Below are 21,913 nucleotides of genomic sequence, written 5' to 3'. Positions count from 1 at the left end.
CTACATCTTCCTCTGCCAAGTGTCTTTCGACTTCTTCCATTACATCTACCAGAATCATTGTTCCTTTTTCCCTTGGGACAACATAGTTGAGTTTTCCATTTGTTCTAGTTAACTATTGGACTCCTTAACTGGAATTAGTAGAATGGTTGACATCATTAAGAGAAGGTTTTGCAGCAAAGCTAAGTACTTGTGACTTGGCAACATCCAAGTGGGGTGGTAGATTAGCAAGACATATTTGAGACCAGGTCTTCCCTCTGCTTTACTTGTGTGGCAACATCAAATGCATATGGTTGTGTAGCTGAGAACAGATGATGAAGATTAACATCTATAAAAGATTTTTAGTCAATGAAGACTGAAGACGAATAATATTTTTTTATTACAAGCTGAAATTATAAACTCCAACTTGAGGGAGAGTGTGGGAGAACAAATATGGAAGATTTTTACATAACTCTCACACTAAGAAATCTCAGAGAGCCAAAATTAATATAGTGGAGTCTTACAAGAGTCTCACAAGAGGAGGCCTGATAGAAGAGTCTCAGTTAAAGGTATTTAGCTATGTTAGTCTTCTATTTATGTTTAGTTGTTCAATTGTTCTAGAACTTACTTTTTAGTGTTTAACTTTGGGTGTAAATGGGACAAGGGTAGTTTAATTGTAATCGGATTCTACTTGGTTCATCTATTATAAATAGAGGCTCGTTATACTCAAATTACATCAAGTCAGTGAAGTTTTTCTCTTTTCCAAAAATTCAATAGACTTCTACCAGTAGTAGTCCATGTATTATCGATAAATATCACTGAGTTTGCTTTAAAAGGTATAGACAATATAGAAATATATGGGCTAATACAATTGATACGTATCAGATTTTACAGTGTTTGATATGTATCGAAAACCGATACATACACTCTTGGCTAGACACAAATCTGCCATAAAAAATGAAAAATATTGCAACAAAATAAATGCTTGCCATATAAGAAAAGATAAATCAATCAAATGATAAAAGATAAACAAAGCAGCAAATTCACATAAAAGACACTTCATTGGAATGAACTATCATATAGAAGACAGAGTCCAAAATATTTTGACTAAGATTAATTTATTTGAATGACTGAAGTCAGTAAGGAGAAGCAAAGAAGAAAATTTATTCAAATGGAAGTTCATGTGAATGTGCTAGAGCCCTAAATCAACTAAATGATCTTTGAAGTAGAAATTGCTTGGAGCTATAGTCCTAGTATTCGAATGGGGGAAACAAAAAGGATTTCATTCAAGTGAACTATTAAAAAGATCAACTTGAACGAAATGAAATCAAATCATTTGAATGAAGTTATCCAAAATGTTGTAGCAGGATCTATTGAGTTTGGATTTAGAGTCACCAAGCCATATAAATGACCTACCATTGTTATCAAGAGATCAAATTAAATATTTTAAATATTTATTAGTAATTTTTATTAAAAAATTGGTAGATTTCATGAAGGCAAAATGTCTGAAATATATTTGTTAAGTAGATTTTTGCTTGAATTCAAGAGGGTTACTAATGGAATACCCTTGTCAGGTTCACCTTATATGAGTGTGGAAGTAATGGCCACTTCGTATGAAAATGATTGGTTTTTCTCTGGAGCACTCATGAACACCGGCTAGTACAAGGCCATTTAATGTGCCAATTCGAACAGGAACTATTAGAGGTAACTGAAAAGAAAATATGAGAGAAAGTTCATATATACTATTTGGCAGTATAAAATTTTCAGAGAGATAAGAAAATATGAGCAATCAAGAAAAAAATTCATTCCAAGAAGGGAGCAAAAATGATACATTGAAAATGTGGTGGTAATGAAAAAACTTTGCACCTTTCACCTGTCAACCGCCGAAACTTTGGCACATGATGAGTTCACTCTCCTCTCATCACAATCCATGAGCCTCAGCCGCATTGCAGAGCCCACACCTGATTTTACACAAAATTGGTAGTAGAGGAGGGGTGGTCCTTCTCCTTCATCGATGTTGAGCAGACATGTTTCTCTCACCCCCAGTCTCCAAACCAAGCAAATAAAATCCTGCAACTCGATCAGATGCATGCCTTTCCCAGTTTTCTTTCATCACCCGAGAAACTTGGCGATGAGTAAACTTACAACAATGAATACGCTGTAAAGCCCAACGAGACAATAGCCCCAACGTCTGGGTACTCTGAACCCATGCCAAGTCACCACTAACAAAGACCCCATCAGGCTCAGTAATAAGAATACAAAAGCCACTATAATACCGAGGTGAAAATGGAGCTCATATGCGTCTGGATATACATCAGCTGTCTGTAGCACTAGTGCAGTCCCCAGACCCACAAGCATGTTGAACATTGGACCAGCAAAACACCCAGCCATCGCCATGGCTGGCTGTCCTGCCTTGGCAACGGCTACATCAGCTACAAGATCCCCAACTGAGTTTCCCCAAGCAAGTACAGTCAGCCCAAGAAGCTGAGGGGGCAACTTCAAGATGGACCCCAGTGTAGACAAACATTCCAGTAGTTCACCTGCCACTGTTGATATCCAAAAGACGCTCATTACAAAACCCATAAGGATGGTAGCTAATTGCTCAACCTGTGGCGGTTCAGTATCCATCAAGTAGTTGAGTACTGCAAGAAAAAGACTTGTGGATAGTACCACGGACCATAGAGGGAAAAGAGTGTTTGGAAAAAAAAATATGACAGGATGGTTAAATGGGATAAATGATCTAAATGAATATATGATAGCCAGCGGACAGAGAGCAATGTTGGCTGAGGTGTAGAATCTGCTCCACTCGGAGGTGGTTACTGAAGGGATTGTTAGCTTTAGAAGTGCTGAGACTGGAAGCTCCCACAGCCTTGTGACCTGTCTAAGCACCCATGAAAACAGAAACACTCAGGTAGTTCTCCATACAGTTTTCAAAAACTTACACAATCACATGTCACTGAGCAATTGAGAGTTAAAGATAGCTAGAGGAAAATAAAATAAAATACAAAATTAAATATAACAGATGCTGTAAGATAAAACTAAATGAAAGCTAAGGCAAAAAATTATTAAAGAGCAAAGATGAGGAGAATGAAGAGAAGAAAATGAGTCGTTTAGGAGTCCAGTTGACCCCTAACTCCTTTATTAAACGGTTTAAGTGATTTACAAGGAAAATGTCCATAGGCACCTATGAAACTTATACCACTAACAGCCGTAAAACAGTAACGGGAAATGATAAAAATTACATTAACATCATTGGACTTGCCTAATTAATAACTTTTTAACTAGAACTTTAAGACACAATACATCGTAATAAAATTACCAAAATATCACTGAAATTTAACACCCCCTCAAGTAGGAGTATATGTATCTAAAAACCCCAGTTTGGACTAAAAAATGATGAAGGAAGCCTAATTAATAACTATTTAACTAGAACTTAAATGTGATAACCTAGCAATAATCTTCATTGGTAGAAAAGTCTCCAATCTGGTCAGTGGTCCACTTTTCCACTTAATCACATCACGAGTAAACTGGCAATCCACTTCTGAAGGTTTGCTTCACTCATGGAATATTGGATCATTAGCAATGAAGATTATTGCTAGGTTATCACATTTAAGTTCCATTGGACCACTCCCACCTAGACCAAACTCCTGCAACACAAATTTTACCCGTATAAGCTCACTTGTAATGTGTGTAATATGTGTCATTACTCAATATTCAGCTTCCACATTGATCAGACACTTACATTTTGTTTTTTACTCTTCCAGTTGATAAGTTTACCTCCCAACAACACACAATATCTGATAGTAGATCATTTGCCTAACTTCGATCCAACATAGCCAGCATCTCAAAACTTACAATATTTAAGTGTCTACATGGTTCATTATACAACTTTTTACCAAAAATTCCTTTCAAGTACCTCAAAATTCTTTTTGCCTCAAGATGCATTTTCTAGGGAGAGTCCATAAATTGACTTATAACTCTAACTGCAAATTATATGTCTGGCTTAGTAACAGTAACATAAATCAATTGTCCAACCAATCTCTGATAAATAGTACTATGTCTAATTGGTAGTGTATTGTCATCTTTCAAGCTAGAGTTCATTTCCACGGGCCCATCTGCAGGTATTGCACCCACTAGTCCATGTTCGCTCGGCATATCAACCACATATTTCCTCTGAGATCTCATACCACTCTTGCTCTTAGCCATTTCTATTCCTACATAGTATTCAAGTGTACCAAAGTTCTTTGTTTGAAACTGCTGCTTGAGATGTTTCTTCTTATCCTCGATACCTTCAATATCATCTCCAATGAGCACAATATCATCTACATACACCACTAACACAACAATACCAAACTGCATACACAAATTAAATAAGGAATGGTCACAAAGACTTTTAATGGACCCAAATGACATCATCACCTTATTGAATTTCTCAAACCAAGCTCGTGGACTCTATTTCAAAACATATATAGCTTTGTGCTACCTGTGCATTTTGCCTATCTCTCCCTGAAAAACATATGTTGGAGATTTCTCCATATACCCCTCCACCTGCAAAAAGGCATTTTTGATACCTAGCAAGTGCAAAGACCAACTCCTATTCACTGCTACCGAAACCAAGATCCAAATACTACTAAGCCGAGCTATAGGGGAAAAAGTATCAAAGACATCTACACCGCACGTCTAAGTGTATTCCTTAGCCCCCAACTGTGCTTTATATTATTCCATAGTGCTATCAGCATTATACTTAACTGTATAAACCCATCTACAACCAACAACAGTAGCTCCAAGGGGCAGATCAACCAAGACCCATGTTTTCCAAGCAACAAAGGCACTCATGTCCTCATCCATTGCCTTTTTTCACTCACGAGAAGTCAAGGTATTCAGCACTTTAGTAGAAACAGAAATACTCGACAAAAATAAAGTAAATGATCTATATGTAGGAGAAAAAGAATAAAAAAAGACACATAACGAGAAATGGGATGTTGAGTACAGGATCATTTACCTTTCCGGAAGAAATAGGAAGATCAAGGTCATTCACAACTGGAATTGCAAGCACAGAGGTTGATGGTGGGGGCAATGGAGTGAGAGCTTTTGATATTTGTCTTTGGTCCTTTACTGGTGATGGCTGCAAACGTGCATGCTACGTTGATACACCAGTAACGACTTTGATTGTCGTGGGTTAGTGCTAGTGCTCGGGACATCTATGATAGGAATAGATGAAGATGACATAAGAGATGGATCCCTTTGGGAAAGAAGGACATCAAAAGCAGAAAAATAAGGAGTATAGTCAAGAAAGTGACATCAGCAAAGACATACACTTGGTTAGACATAGGATCATAACACCGACAACCATTTTGGGTTCTAGAATACCCAAGAAACACACAACTAATGGCTAGAGGAGACAATTTATCAATATGAGGACCAACACAATGAAGAAAATAGACAGATCAAAGAACTCGAGGAGGATAGCTTTTACCTAGGTTTCAAATATGCATAGGGATAAGACCACCTAACACAAAAGACGACATTCTATTAATCAAAATAGCAGGATGTGACCGGTGCATCTCCCCTAAATGACTTTGGAACATGCATCTGGAACAAAACAGTACAAGCAATTTCAAGCAAATATCCATTCTTTCATTCTGAATCCCCATTTTGTTAGGGATATACACACAAGATGTTCGATGAATGATGTCACGCATAGCCCAAAGTGAAAATTTTATTAATGGCAAGATCATTATCAAAGCGAAAGATATGGATGGAAGCACCAAATTGTATTAGCATAAAATTGACACATACATCAAACAGTTTTGTTTTCACTCGAAGGATACACCCAGGTCACACAACTATAATCATCTATAGATGTTGAGAAATAGTTAAAACAAAAGAACTAGGAACCTGACATGGGCCCCATACATGAGAATAGACTAAATGAAATGGACTCTCATGTTGTCGACTTCTTAAAAGGAAACAAACTTTGATGTTGCTTACTTAGTTGACACAATTGACATTCAAATGAATTATCTATTGAGTGGAAAAAAGTCCCACATTGAAAAATGAGAAGAAAATTAATAAGTTAAAAGGTTGAGCAATAGGCCTCCTAAGTATTCATTTTGGGATGGAACCGGCACAAAAAAAACCCAACATGGTATTAGAGTAGGTTGTGTGTGTGGGCTAAGGCCTAGTTTATGCTCCTCGGGTTATTTATATATTGTGGGCTCCATAAGGTAGGAGTTTGTGAGGTGTTTGCTCCATAAAGGACGTTGTGTGCCCCATTAGAGGGTTTGTGGCCCACTCAAGCCCATTATGTGTAAGTCTAGACATGAGGGGGAGGATTGGGTGGGAAAAAGTCCCACATTGAAAAATAAGAAGAAATGTTAATAAGTTATAAGGTTAGTCAATAGGCCTCCTAAGTGGTTAGTCATTTGAGATGGAACCAGGCTCAACTGAAAAAACCGAATATTATCTGGAGGTAAGGTAGGAATGAATTGAAGTAGCTTGACTATTGATGGATGACCCAAGCCAAATAGCATAGGTAAGGAGAGGATGCAGCCTTCAATGCAACTGAATTGTTCTTAGGAACAATATCAAATAGTCTACAAGTCTTGAAACACACAATGAGAAGGAAAAATATGAATGAGCAATTGAGTAACTTAGTAAGTTTGTTAAAAACCAACAAGTTGATAGGAACTTTGGAACATACATATGGAAATTAAAGAAATACTAAATGAAGGGTAAACATCCCCTTCACCACGGACAAAAGAAGTAGAACCATAAGCTAATATAACTAATTCATGTGATGAACGATGCTGACAAATTTGAGAAAATATAGGAACCTAACATATGGTCGGATGCTCCAGAGTCTATCACCCAAGAAGAAGAACAAGAAGAAGAAGAAGAAACATGAAGTGTAAACATACTTGAACTTGCCATTGCAGTATTAGCTTAGGAGTAGAAACCTGAGATGTTGGAGTAATGGTCATTGCTAGTTGACCTTACTATTGAAGTATCTTCTGAAGCATCTCCCGGATGCCACCAGAAGACCCAATCTTACCACTAACTACCTTCTACTGATATACTAGAATTAGCCCAAGTAGGTTTCCCAAATTAATCTCAACATGCCAAAGGTAATTAGTGTTAAGTTGTGGAGCCTAATCAACGCCCTACGCTGAGTCGATACACGGTGCTCGAGGTATCAGATCCCAAGTAGTTGTGGTCGTCTCTCTGAGAGAAAGAATACGGCTCGACTCCCCCCCCCCCCCCCCCCCCCCCCCCCACCAAACGACAGATCTACACGTCTTGAGGAGAAACTCCAAGTGGAGCGTCATAAATATGACGAAGAGACAAGGCAAAACATGATGCAATTGGCGTGCCTTATGGCATTGTTTATCAAGGTCAGCTGCCTGGGGATAGTACTACGTCGGGAGTCCAAAACCGAGGTAGCAAATGATCTTGCTATCTTGGAATGTCAGAGGAATTGGTGTTGTCTGGAAGCGCAACATGATATCAAGCTTCCTTTCTCAATTCAAGCCTTCTATAGTTATCTTCCAAGAAACAAAGTGCCAAGAGATGACAGATGCCATTGCTAAGGAGCTCTGGTCATGCCCATCAATTAAGTGGGCAGCTGTGAATGCTATTGGCCACTCCGAAGGTATATTTGTAGCCTGGGACTCGGCTAACTTTAACTCTATTAATATCATTTAGGGTCGTTTCTCGCTGGGTATTCAGTTTAGAGATCTCTCCTCTGACAGAATTTGGTGTGTGGGTGGAGTGTATGGTCCGACCAGATACAAAGATCGTAGCCTTTTCTGGGAAGAGCTCAGCTCGCTTCTGCAGAATTGGAATCTCCTGTGGATCTTTGCAGGGGATTTCAATGCCATCAGATATTGCCATGAGAAGAAACCTCCGTCAGTTCGAATTTCGGCCTCTATGCGAGGCTTCTCAGATTTCATTGGCGGGTGTTTGCTGGATGAGATTCCCCTATCCGGGAAGAATTCCACGTGGACAAACGGCCAGCAACAGCCCATTCTATCAAAGACCGTTTCTTGGCTTGCAATGACTGGTTGCAGATGTTTTGGAATGTCACGGGGAGAGTTCTCAATAAGGTAGGTTCTAACGATTGGCCTATCTTGCTAACTACCATTTTTGAAAAATGGGGGGCCTCGCATTTCCGTTAAAATTTTTGAAGCTCTTATTGATGGATGGTGGGATGCGGGTTCGAGCTTCTGTAGAAGGAGTGGGCATTCCCTCTAAAGCTGCGATTCTTAAAAGGAAAAATTAAAGAGTGGGCCACTAGTCGACATGCCTCTTTGGTTGCCGAGAAGGCTTCTCGTGTCTCTCAGATCACGACTCTGGACCTGGTGGAGGAACAAAGGTATTTAAATTCTGATGAGTTTTCGTTCCGGAATTCTCTAAATTATAAGCTCAATATCATCCTACACCAAGAGAAAGTTCGGTGGAAGCAAAGAGCCAGATTTAAATGGCTAAAGGAGGGAGATGCGAATACAAAGTTTTTCCATGTTGTGACCTCGACAAAGAGGAGATCCAATCGAATTACCTCATTAACGTCGTGTTGGACCTCAATTACTAATGAGTTGGTTAAGTTTTTTACAGATTTATATTCAGAGGAGTGTACCAACAGGCCGAAGTTTCCACACATTAGCTTCTCTAGTATTTCCACAACAGCTGCCTCACTTATAGAATCTCCTTTCTCTTCGGATGAAATTGAGTGGACCGTCTTGGGCATGGAAAGTGACAGGGCCCCGGGCCCTAATGGTTTTAGTGGAGACTTTTTGAAAATGTTTTGGGTTCATCTTAAGGAAGATATCAGTGCTATGATCCATGACTTTTTCAGAAATGGCATAACATTCCGCAGCATTGGTGCATCATTTATCACTTTGGTTCCAAAAAAAGCAAGTGTGGAGAAACCAGAGGATTTTCGCCCTATCAGTCTGGTTACGAGTGCATACAAAATTATTGCGAGAATCCTAGCCCATCGTTTAAAGGTATTGCTCCCCATCGTCATCCACAAAGAGCAAGGTGCTTTCCTCAAGGGGAGAGAAATTTTAGATTCCACAATGGCTACGCATGAGCTTATGGCCATTTTGGAAAAAATGGGATTTGGAGAAAAATGGCCATTTTGGATAAGAAGTTGTGTGGGCTCAGCATCCTACTCCCTAATCCTCGTTCGGTATGTGGTTATTTTAAAGGAACTAGGGGAATCAAGCAAAGCGACCCTCTTTCTCCGCTCCTATTCAACATAGTAGCAAAATTCCTCTCTGCTATGTTCTATTCGGCGGTTGACGTTGGATGGCTCTCCCCAACAAGTCCCCACCAGGCATTTAATATACCCATTTTGCAGTATGTGGATGATACTATTTATTTTTGGAATCGGTGATATGGATAATGGAAGGAGGATAAAAGCAGTATTGGGGCTTTTTGAAATAGCATTTAGGCAGAAAGTTAATTGGGGGAAGACCTCTCTCATAGGATTTAATGTGGACTCGGAGAATCTTGCAGAGATGGCAAATTTATTTGGTTGCTCTACGACTACTCTTCCAGCAAAGTATCTTGGCCTCCCACTCTTTCATGGGCGTATTTCCCAAAGCTTATGGAACCCAGTGGTCGAAAAGATTGAGTCTCGGTTAGCCACTTGGAAGGGGTGCCTCCTCAACAAGGCGGACAAACTAATCCTCATGTATTGTTGGCATCCCAAACTATGCTTTATCCTTTATGCCCTGCCCCTCTTCCGTATGCAAAGCCATGGATAAAATAAAAAGAAGATTCCTCTGGAGAGGAACAAGTGATTCCTTGAAATATCACTTGGTCAGATGGGATGAAGTATGTCTGCCTAAGAGATTGAGTGGATTAGGGATTCGGAAATCAAAAGAAATGAACAAAGCTTTACTCCTTAAATGGATATGGAAGTTCAACACAAATTCTTCTAATCTTTGGAAGGATATGGTTCGGACCAAATTGGGTTGGAATTCGTCATGGTGGATGTCCGAAGAAAATCGGAGAGGGATATCCTCAATATGGAGATCTCTTTACTTGCTTCTTCAGAATTTCTCCTCAGCCTGTAGATTCTTTGTTGGCAGTGGAAGATCACTTAAATTTTGGGATGATTGGTGGATAGGGCAGGAACCTTTGAGGAACTCTTTCAGAAATCTTTTCCTTCTCTCTACACAAAGGGAGATTTCAGTAGCGATGCCTTTGAGGGGGGTGGAATGAACCTACATTCCCGAAGGGGTCTTTCTGATACGAAGGCTATGGAAACAAGCAGTTTATTGGATTCTTTGAATCATGTCAAAATGAGACTTTCCAATGCAAACAATCTCATTTGGTGGCCTAACAAAAGCGGAAAATTCTCATTTTCATCGGCATACAGATACATTAATGGTTGGGATTCATCGCAAAGTGAGCATGATATTTACTTCGTTTGGCGTCTTTGTGCCCCTCCAAAGATAAAATTCTTCATGTGGGGTATTTGCCAAAGTAAGATTCTTACAGCAGATGTGCTCTGAAGAAGAGGTCACCCATCAATAGACCCACTATGTCCTTTTTGCAACAATGAGGCCGAATCCGCCAGTCATACTCTGCTCCTGTGCCAGTTCTCATGGAATGTGTGGGCCTCTGTTCTATGCAAGTTGGGGTTGCAATTATGTATATCTGCTGATCTGATCTGTTTTAGCAAGTCGATCATTGGCTATCCCCTTCCTGGTCTCGATAAAATGATGATCTCTGCCTACGCCAATTTCGTACCATGGGCTTTGGAATGAACGGAATAGAAGGCGGTTCGATGCTAAAAGTGAATCTGAAGCAAGAGTAGCAGAAAGAGTGACAGGGCAAATTTCCACCTGGCTTCTGACTAAGAAGTCTTTTTGCTCTTTCAAGGGCACCTCCATTCGTGATAGCTGGAGCAATCTGCAAGGATGCACATTGGGACTAAGGTTCAAGTAATGAAAGGAGTGTTCTCCCCCGGAGGTTGGTTACCTAAACTTGAATTTTGATGGCTCTTCTCTTGGCAATCCGGGGTCGCTAGCTTTGGGGGTGTGATTTCGGATCCGTCTGGCAATCAGTGCTACTCTTATGCCGGTCCATTAGGCATCTTCGATTCTACATCGGCAGAGCTATATGGCCTTCTTAATGGACTCCGTGTGTTCAGAGACAACTGCAGTGGTCCTATTCACATTGAAGGGGACTCCAAGGTAGTCATTGGTTGGTGCCAGTGTGCTTCCCTTCCGCCATGGAGGCATTGGGACATATTTCAGGAGAGTTTAGATATTTCATCATTATTTTCTTGTATTTGGTCTCACATTCTGAGATCTGCAAATTCGACAGTAGATGTGTTTGCCAAACAAGGGAGCGTCCTTTCAATCTCTTGTTGTTAGGGATCTGCTCCCTCTTCCTCTGTAAATTTTCGCTTGTTAATATAAATACACCTTTATCAAAAGAAAAACAAAAAAAAGGTACCGAGCTAAAAAACTATGGACACCACAAATTACAGAGAGGAGATATGCAAAAAAAAAGAAAAAGAAAACTAAGTACATATCAAAAGCTAACTTCGGTGATCCAAAATGTGAATGTTGGTGTTAAACTAACTAACCAATTCTACATCTTGAGCAGTTATTTTCTACTAGGATCCCCTGAAGGTGTAGGCATGATTCACCTTGAAAGAGCAAAGCCAGACAGCATCTTCAAGTATTTGTCCACTTGTGCAAAAAAAAGTAGATTTCTTTGATGGTGGCTTGGGCATTTGGCTCAATGGTCACAACAGGGAGGAGGAGGAGGGGGGGGGGGGGGGGGGGGGGGGGGGGGGGGGGAGGTCAAGTATTTGTCCAATTGTCCAAAAAAAGTAGATTTCTTTGATGGTGGCTTGGGCATTTGGCTCAATGGCCACAACAGGGGGGGGGGGGTTGAGGAGGTTATGTGAGAGGTCTTGAGTTCAAGTCTCAGGAGGGGGATGGGGGTTGTGTAATCAACATTCAGAGAAAAAACTCTGAACATTTCATTTCATATTCAGCTGAAAAAATTATCCTCAACAGAATAATCTTGACTCTACCTAATTGGCCACCAGTTACCAGAATGTAACTTCCAAACAACAAACTTTCAACAGTAACCTCCAAGAAAGGAGTAACTGCATAGAATACTACGACCAAGTAATCTGATTCATTGTTACCAAAAAAACTCTTTATTGAGACTAGAAACTTCAAGGAAATGTTTTTGAAAGTTTTGAGAAACTTGCACCAAAAATCATTGAGATCTTATTTGAAAATTCGTCAAACAAATGTTTCCTCAACATAAGAGTTAAAAATGATATTCAACTAAGTGATCAAGTAACATATACATATATTGGAAAAAAGGAGTATGGACCTAAGTCCATCTAAGTTAGTTGCACCCAATTTTTAACTTCTGCAGCAAATTTAATTGAATTCTTAAAACTTGATTTCTTCTTATAATATATTCATCTTTATTCATGCATTCATTTGGAATTTTTTCTTATTTTTATTGATTTTTAATGATAAAATGGTGATAAATGGCATTGTAATAACTACAATGCAGCACAAGACATTCTTGTAAATGGTGTGTACCCTCTATTTATATATATATATATATGAAAAGTAATAAAATATAATATACAGACACCAAACCACTGAAACCTTGGGGGTAGGAAAGGTGGTGTGCATTACCCCTAGTGAATGATAGGAAGAAAGAATGGCTATGGAGACATCTTTCACATGTTCTAACTTTGTTTTCAGGCTTGAGGACTATGCTATGTTGGATTTCTTTGTAGGGGTTGCAATTTCCTATCAGCTTTTGTAGAATTTTGATGCAGTTGGGTAAAGAGAGGAAATAATAAGTTGGATACAGAGAAGTTGCTAATGGTATTTCTGATTTTGATGATGATTGTGAAGGGTACATTTGGGCTAGGTGTTGAGATGTATGATTAAATTGAGCCAGAAGGTAAGCTATCTGATTCTCAAGGCTGACTGCTTTTATGTGCCCATGGTTGAAAACTTAACCAGCATAAGCTGTGGTGTTGTGCAGATGATAATATAAAGCACAACAAGCTCTGGTGGTGCTTCAATTGATTGAAAACATGGGTTTTCAGAGTGTGTGATGTGTTGGCAGTAAAACACCAACCAAGATATCAACCCCAGAGAAGTAAACCACAAATCTACAATGAGGAAATCTTTGTTTCCCAAAGGACGGTTGGAATGGTAGAGATGGTAATATATTGACTAGGCAACCCACCTCATTTGGAATGGTAGAGATGGTAATATATTGACTAGGCAACCCACCTCATTTGGAATGGTAGAGATGGTAATATATTGACTAGGCAACCCACCTCATTTGGAATGGTAGAGATGGTAATATATTGACTAGGCAACCCATCTGAGGTGGTTTTTGGCGATGCAACACACTTGAAGCTCAAACCTGGTTACAAATTGGACTTTTCTGGCAGGATATTGGTTTGCCAGACATGACACTTACACTCCACTGGAGGTCATGCCACAATACAGTCTGAGTTTCTTCCTCACAGTAAATGTTGAAGCCCTGAAGTTTATAATGATTTCCTACCGGTCTATATGCCTTGTCATTCACTCAAGTAACTCTTTGTTGGTCTGACATGGAACAACATATCAACTCATCATGGGTTCCTTGCTACACGTTATTAAAATGCACCATGTCCCCCTTGAAGTTGTGTTTGGACTTGGTCAGATATTGGAGCTTACCAGCCTGACTCCTGTGATGGGAATCTATGGCTCAAGTGTTACCACAAGGGATTTCAGATCAATATGATATCACTTTTGAACAACCTTCGGCCATGCCATAGAAAAATACACCCTTTTGGATACCTACCTCAGGTGCATTTGCAGATGGTTCACATTATAGTTATACTTCTCTACCAATCTCTTGGTTGTGTATTTGCTCAGTATGTAGGAAAAACTTTAGCATCCATTTGACTACAATGTCCTTCTGTGATGGATACATATTTTCTCATGGTTGTGAAATCTGTAATGTTTAGTTTTGTATTCTCATCTTGCATGCTTTCTCTTGTCTAATGTAACATGGCATCTTACCAAAATAGGAGAAAATCTATAATAACTAATTAATTATGCTACCTTTATTTGACGCCTACTATCAAAAAGAACTTGCCATTACTTCTTTAAATTACACAGCATAGAAATGACAATAAGGATTCTCGTGCGTTTCACATTAGTTTTCAAATGGTCTCTTATTTGCCTCGATGTGAGATTCAAGTTTCTTAAACGTTTTCTATCCATTTTTTTAATTTTTCATTTTCTATAAATTTCTATGACCACATTTCCAATTTGAATATTACGTTCATTACTTGTTTTTGTTTTCTACTCTCATAACTATGATTTACGACCTCCTCCACAAGCAATGGACAAAAGAAGCACGAACAAGCTCCATGTTTTATGCTAATGAATACAAAGAGGCTCCAAAAGCAGGGCAAGCAACTAATGAACTAAGAAGAAGGATCTCTTATAACAAGGGAAAGTCAAGAGACCCCAAGCTTGACAAGAGAATCTGATTCACCATTGGCAGTCCTAGGAGTCTGCAGTCATGTCACTTGTTGAGAATAGCTGTGGGAGAAGATCTGTGTAAAGGTGTCTTAGTCTCCAACAAGAAGCAACACTTGTTCATCCAATTGATGATAAGAAGAGAGACCCTTCAACAATTAATGAGCAGGAGTAAGATTGAGTAAATGACTCAAAAATTAGGAGCGCTATACTTTCAGCTTCAATGGAATTAGCAAAGCCAATATCTCCTGAGTAGACTAATATGACAAATCTGTCATTATATTGAGGAATGCCCCAGTACCAGTTGGGTTAGGAATCCTTATAGAGCTTCCATAAAAATTTAGCTTTAGGCAACCAGGAGAGGGAAGAATTCAGCTAGTTTACTTGCTCAAGAATATAGCCTTTATAGTTGACTGTTAGAAGCCAATTTCTTGATATAATCAAGCTTAGTTAGGGGAAGAACCCCAAAAGCATGGCTCTTGAAGACGATGGAGTGGATTGAAGCTTCAATGGTACCTCCAATGGATTTCTTTGTTCCTTGGATTGTCCTTGCATTTCTTTCCAGAGCTGCCAGAAAATAGCAGCAATAGATCATTTCCAGAGATTCTGCCCAGTTTTTGAGGAAGGGCCAGAATTGAATTGGAAAAATAAATTTTAATATTGACTGTGGAAAACAGGATGAGACATCAAACTTCCCAATTATGGCACCGCAAAATGAGTAGTTGTAACTGCAGTGAAGAAGAGAATGACTTCCTGTCTCTTCAACTTAGCCACCAAACTTGCTATAAGCTGCCCCTGTTTGCATAACTCGTCGCACATTAAGATCATTTCTATGGCTGAAGTCCACATAAAGTGAAGCACTTTTGATGGCCCTTTCAGCTTCCAAGGGGTGGCAGCAAACAATGCTTTCACTGGTGGCTGACCAGGCTTGAGAATCTTAATTATTATAGAACATATTGAAGAACTGACCCATGTTTTCAACGCTCCACATTGGCTCATCAATACAGAGAGGCTCAAGCAAGCTTTGCAAACCCAAAAGCTCATCTGTCCCTTGATCTGAGAGAGAGAGAGAGAGAGAGAGAGAGAGAGAGAGAGAGAGGATGTATGGGTACATCCTACTTTTTTTTTTTTGTCTTTTCTATCCAGTCTCTTTTCTAAAGTACTTTTATCTTTAGGTCTTTTCTATCCAGTCTCTTTCTAGAGTACTTTTATCTTTAGGTCTTTTCTATCCAATCTCTTTTCTAAAAAGAATCTTATTTGCCATCAAGTGTTGTCAAATTGTGGATGGCCTCTGAGTCGTAGTCAAAATCTTCGTCTTCATCTTGAGAATAGCATTGTAGTGTTTGGGTACCAGTCATAGAGCCGGTTTTGCTGGAGTATCTGAATTATTCTTTGCATATCCTTGGTCTTTAAGATATTCTTGAAAGTAATCTTGCATCATTTTCTTGATGTCTGCTGAGTCTGTATACTATTGTTTCTTTCGTATCTTCTTGCTTTTTGTCTTTCTGATTTTCTTGTGGCATTTTTGGCAAATGCCCAGCCATCAACGGACTTGATATGTCTTTACCGGCTGCCGTTTGAGCCGAACTAGCTAGTGAAAACCCGTCACTAGTAGGGATCTGGGTACAGATGGTACTTGTTGCCTTTGCTTTGAGCCTTCTATTTTCTACTTCTAATGTCTGGATATAATCTTTCTGGAAATCATTTTTCTCTTCTAAGAGTCTCCTTTTTCTCATTTAGCCGTTGGATGGTCTTTGCTAGTGTCACAGTGATCACAAAAAATAATTCTCTTATTGTCTTTGGCTACGCTATAGGACACTTGGTCTTCTCTCATATGTCTTAAAGAAGGGGCTATGTAGTAATTGGTGCCAATGGTTAATTTGGCTGCTTCTAATGCTTCTTGAAGATTATTAAAACCTTTGTAGATGGGTCTTTTGAAATTTTGGATGCTTTCTACAATTTCTATCCAGGAATGAAAGACACCTGGAGTATGACCTTGAAAGACTACATAAAAATTAAAACTTTTCTTTTTCTGAGTAAAATATTCTGAAAGTCCATTAAGACTGGCTAGAAAATATTTCTGATCTTTGGGAATTCTTTGGTAAGAAAGCCATAGATTGTCTAAAAAGCATTGTTCTTCTTTTGTAACAGAAATATTCGGTAAAGTCTTAAAAGTAATATTCGATTTGGGAAAAACTACTAATTTCTGATTACCAAAACTAAGAAATTATTGCCCGTAATTATTAAATCTGGAAGAAGAAGGTCTGGAAGAACCTTTGTCTGGAAAATCCATTTGTTCAATCAAGAATACGTGTTGAGTCAAAAAACCTTCTACTAAGAGTATCTGCAAGACTATTGTTTTTTCCTTTAATATGTTCAAATTCAATCTTATATCCATTACCTGTGATAATGTCAACTAAGTTTAGCCATCTTCTTCTGCTTATCTTATTTTCTTTACTCCTTTGGAAATATTTTACTATAGCTTTGCAGTCTGTTCTCAAAGTAAATTCTTGCTTGTTAATAATAAAAAGTCTGAAAGATTCTAAAGAATAAATTACTGCTAATATCTCAGAGTCTATGCTACTCATATTTCCTTTTTCTTTGAATTTGCCACTAGCATAGCTACAAATTTTTTCTTGTTCTTTATCATTATATTTATAAGGCTTAGCTATAAGTACTCCTCCCCATCCGAGGTTACTTCCATCTGTTTCTATGATGAGGTAATCAGAATCTAAAGGCATTTGTAATTTTGATAATTTTTTAATTTTTTCTTTAACCTTTTTGACTAGATTCTTATCTTCTTGGTTAAAAAACTTTTGGCCAGTAGGAGCAATTTTTCCATATAATGGGCCAATAATTTTTCCTATATCTTTTAGAAATGGTCTGGCATAATTAACTAGTCCTAGAAATCTTTGCAGCTGTTTTGTATCAGATAAGTCATCTGGCATTTCTAGGATTTTCTTGGAAATATGATGTTGTAATTCTATCTGACCTTGTCCTATATTTACACCTAAGAATTTTATATATTCTTTGAAAAGTTCTATTTTTGTTTTACTAATAATAATTCCTTCTTGCATAAATGTGGCTAAAACTAATTATAAATGTCCTATGTGTTCTTCAATAGTTTTGCTAAACACCAGGATGTCATCTATGTATACTAAAACAAATGTATCATATTTCTTGAATATATTATCCATTTTTCTCTGGAAGATAGCTGGTGCATTTTTAAGACCGAAAGGCATTACTAGCCACTCATAATGTCCTTCTGGACGTGAAGGTTGTCCATTCTATACTGTCTGGGTGCATTTTTACCTGCCAAAATCCTGACTTATAGTCAAACTTACTAAATATTCTTTTATCCTGGATTCTATTAATTAGTTGAGATTTATCAGGAATGTTGTAACTGTCTGTTACAGTATTATCATTTAATCTTTTGTAATTTATGACCATCCTAGATTTACCTCTTTTTTGTTCACTATGTTTTCTAACTATAAAAGCTGCAGATCTATGGGGACTTATAGATTTTCTGATCATTCCTAAATTTAATAATTCAGTAATATGAATTTTAAAGTCTTCTTTATCTAAATTTGTGGCTTCTATATTAGCTGTTTTAACAATATAATTAGGGTTTAATAATTCTAACCTACACTGTATATGATTATTTTCCCAATGTTTCAATGGGTTCTCCCCAAAATATTCTAATTGATCTAGTTTATCTATGATCTGTTGTAAGTGATGTTTGTCTTTATGATGGACATTAATTATTTCTAAATAAAGTTTTTCTGTATCTAAAAAGGTATAATCTAAGTCTATCATTCTTTCTATCCAATCATCAAAATCTTCTTCTTCTCCCATAATTTCTTCAAGATAATTCTGGGGACTAGGACATGAGAGAGAGAGAGAGAGAGAGAGAGAGAGAGAATTATTCTGATTTCTGGTAAGACAAAATCAAAATCTGGTGTGAAAACCTTCTCATACAGGAATGACGCTCTATACTTGAAAGAGTTTGAGGAAAAGCCAGGAGGTGAGGGGGTGGATGTATTTTGCACAAATGACTTTCTTATGTAATGTGGACTTTTCAGCTGATAATCTCCAAAGCCACTTATCCAACAAAACATAGTTCATCTGGTTAAGCCTTCTAATTCCAATGCCCCTATTTTTTCTGCTTTCACAAACTTGGTCCCAGCAAACTAGTGGATATTTGAACCTGTCCAAAGATCCCCACCATAAGAACTTCCTTTCCATTGCTTATGATGCTGACAGGACAAGGGAATAAAGAGAGGAAGTAAATGGAAATACCAGCCAACACACAATAAGGGTGGCATGACCAGCCAAAGAGAGCAACTTTCCATTCCATGTTGCTAGGCATCTCTCAAATCTTTCAACAATCGGAGTCCACAAACTGTTGGGAGCTGTACCTATAAATAGGGAAAGCCCAAGAAAGCTAGTGGGAAGATTCAGCACTTTGCAACCTAGGATTATTTAGAGCACATGAATTTGGCTCACTTCCTCGTTCCGCCCAAAAAATCTTGACTTCTTCCAGTTAACTTTTTGGCCTGAGATTGTCTCATACAGGTGGAGAAGAACTTTTAAATTCAGAGCCTCCGCTTCTATTCCATTGCAAAAGCACATTGAGTCATCTGCAAACTGCAGTATGGAACACGAATCCCACCATTTCCTGCTTTAAAACCAGTGATACATGTTTTGACCAAAGTGAAGAAGAGGGCGACCTATTTTGTCAACAAGGTAAAAAGGAAGGGGGAGAGAGGGTCCCCTTACCTTAATTCTCTAGTGCTTCTGAAGTGTCCTTATGCTTTTCCATTAAGGAGAATAGATAAAGATGTCGAAGATATGCAACTATGAATCCACTCATGCCAGTTTTGGAGAAATCTCATTTCAGCAAGAGCGAGCTTGAATAAGAAAATTCCAAACTCACCGGGTCAAAGGCTTTTTCCATGTCTAGTTTGATGACTAGACCTTGAAAATCATTCCTTTGACTATCAATCGGCTCATAAGTAATCAAGGCAGAATCAGCATGAAGAAAGCCCTCTGATGATCGTAGATAACATGGAAAAGAGCTTGCTTGAGCCTGACAACAAGCATTTTGGACGGCAGTTTGTAAGGACCAGAAATTAGGCTTCAAACAAGCTCCTTTGTTTTTCTTGCCTTAGCTCCTACATTACAACAATGTCTTTTAGTACTTTCTCTTTTCTAATTAAAATTGTATGTTTAGAATGAAATCAACTACATAGAAAGTCAACAAAATCAGCCTGCCATCTCCAGCAAGTATGTATGACAGCAATAGTTGAGCCAATTCAACATCCATCATGATGTGGGTAACATGAAATCCAGAATAACCTTTTTTGTCCAAATAGACATGAACATGTAGTTCTCTGCAGTCTGCACATCCTACACAGTTTGATAACGACTAAAAACCATAGAACTGTAAGCCCCAGGTAACTCAGTGGATGACAAAAGTGTTTCCAAATTTAATTAAACTTCCCCTAGAAGTCAACATGGACTTAAGGAAGGCATGAACCTCCTCCGTACAATGAGTTCTCAAAAGATCTCAAGCAGGTACTACTATTAATGAAATCATGTCAACCAAAGGTAGGAATTTTCGTACAACAAAACTTCTATTGGATCACCTATAGCATTTTGTTTTTCCAATTACGAGAAGATTGCGACAGTCTCTGAAATCCCCCAATACCTGGTCATTGACGTTAATGTTACGAACCTGCCATGATATCCAATCTGAAGTATGATGGTTTTCATAGAACATCTGAGGACTTGGAAAAGAATAATTATCAGCATCAGAATGAAATTAGCACTCAGGCCTCCACAGCCATCTGTTAGGCTCCAGTAACAATAACAGGAGAACATTTCACTAACCTGACCTCTGGGATATCTCGTGACTCCAGCCTTGGGCCTGTCTAACATTACAAGGAAAGATAGAAACTTGACAACAACCAAATTCAGGTTACCGATGATCAGCACGATCGAAACAAACTCACAGATTATTCATGATGATTTTTCTTTCTTTTTTATTTTTTCAGAGAATCTCAGTTATATACTATAGCAGCAGCATATGTCTGGTTCAGCCAACAATATGAATTTCACGACCCTATCATCCAACAATAGATTTCAACAAATAATGAGATATTTTTCACACATATACAACGAAAGACGCATCTAATTTGGGGTTCGCAACGATAAACCATTGATTCCAAGCTTCATAGGACAAGGATATTCCAAATAATTATGGAGACATAATCAGATTCTTGGAACAAAATAAAACTACGACGGTCACAAAAATGCAGTAAAATTTCCACGTCTAACACAAAACGTACCTTTCCAATGACTCCACAAGAACTCCCAGGGGGTTTCTTGTCATCTTCAACCCGTGCCACCACTTCAGTGTTCTCACTATCCTCAGCCCACGAACACATCTCAACATCTCTCACTCTTCTCTCTTTCTCCGCCCCGACATCCATCCATACCACGAAACCCACAAAAAATAAGTAAAACCCCACAAAACCGACTGCCTGCCATAAGTAAATCTCAGCGGTCAGGTACACGTAAAACAATGCCAACGCTGCAATCAGATAGAAGAACACATCCCGCACAAATGGCGCAGGGTCCACAGCAAAGGGAGCAGCGTGGACAGCCACCAGTCCAACAACAAAGGCAGAGACAAACGCTCCAGCAGAGAGTATTGCGCCGAAGCCAGTTCGAGCCCGACCAGATCGGACGGCGGAGATGGAGGCAAATACGTCGGGGGCTCCGTTGCCGAGGGCCAGAAGAGTGACTGCGCCCATCGACGGGGAGAGGTTGAGATGATCTGCGAGCGTAGTAACAATGCGAGAGAAGTGGGACTGCGCGGTTTTGGTGAGGAAGTAGAAGTAGAAGAGGAGGATTAGAGACAGAAGTGGAATTGAGATAGATGAATCTTGATTACAAATGCAGAAGTGGATATAGGCGTAGTTGATGAGCGAATCAGAGAAATTTGGAGACGTACATACAGGCAAAGAAGGTGACTGGAGAAGAGATCGGAAATGGGTTTGATTTCTCTGTGGATGAGTAGAGGTAATCGCGAAGAATATGAAAGCGGAGAGAAGTGTTATTGAGATTAAAGAGGTTTTCAGCACCGTTAGAGCCATGATACATAAGAAACCGCGTGTGACGAGAAATCTGGAGGTTGGAGTAATTCTCAAAAGGTGTTGCTTTCTGTGTTTTATTTTCAAAACTTCTATCGATTGCTGTGATAAGTTCTGCTGTTCTGCAGTTCCTCAGTCACAGTCCACGCATGGAAGACATGGGAGAGGAGGAGCAGGCTGTTGGAGAAGTGTGCCCGGGTATTTTCCAAGCAAGGGGGAGAGCCTAGTGTT

The 21,913-nt window shown here is 38.9% G+C and overlaps 1 protein-coding gene across 1 annotated transcript; it reads right to left on the bottom strand.

The window, feature by feature from the left end:
- Positions 1-1,604: 1,604 nt before the first annotated feature.
- LOC137956781 (cation/calcium exchanger 5) lies at positions 1,605-21,913 on the bottom strand. Its single transcript, XM_068804403.1, has 2 exons — positions 20,876-21,913; positions 1,605-2,853 (listed from the first exon to the last, which is right to left on the bottom strand). Exons 1-2 carry the CDS (start codon positions 21,683-21,685, stop codon positions 2,089-2,091), a joined length of 1,575 nt encoding a protein of 524 aa, XP_068660504.1. The 5' UTR covers positions 21,686-21,913; the 3' UTR covers positions 1,605-2,088.

Source organism: Aristolochia californica, unplaced genomic scaffold, assembly GCF_029961685.1.
Source record: "Aristolochia californica isolate CCGP_79_NKW_82.1479 unplaced genomic scaffold, dmAriCali1.0.hap1 SCAF_2, whole genome shotgun sequence".
Lineage (NCBI taxonomy): Eukaryota > Viridiplantae > Streptophyta > Magnoliopsida > Piperales > Aristolochiaceae > Aristolochia > Aristolochia californica.
Note: the sequence above shows the minus strand (reverse complement) of the source record. Positions and strands in the feature narration are given on the sequence as shown.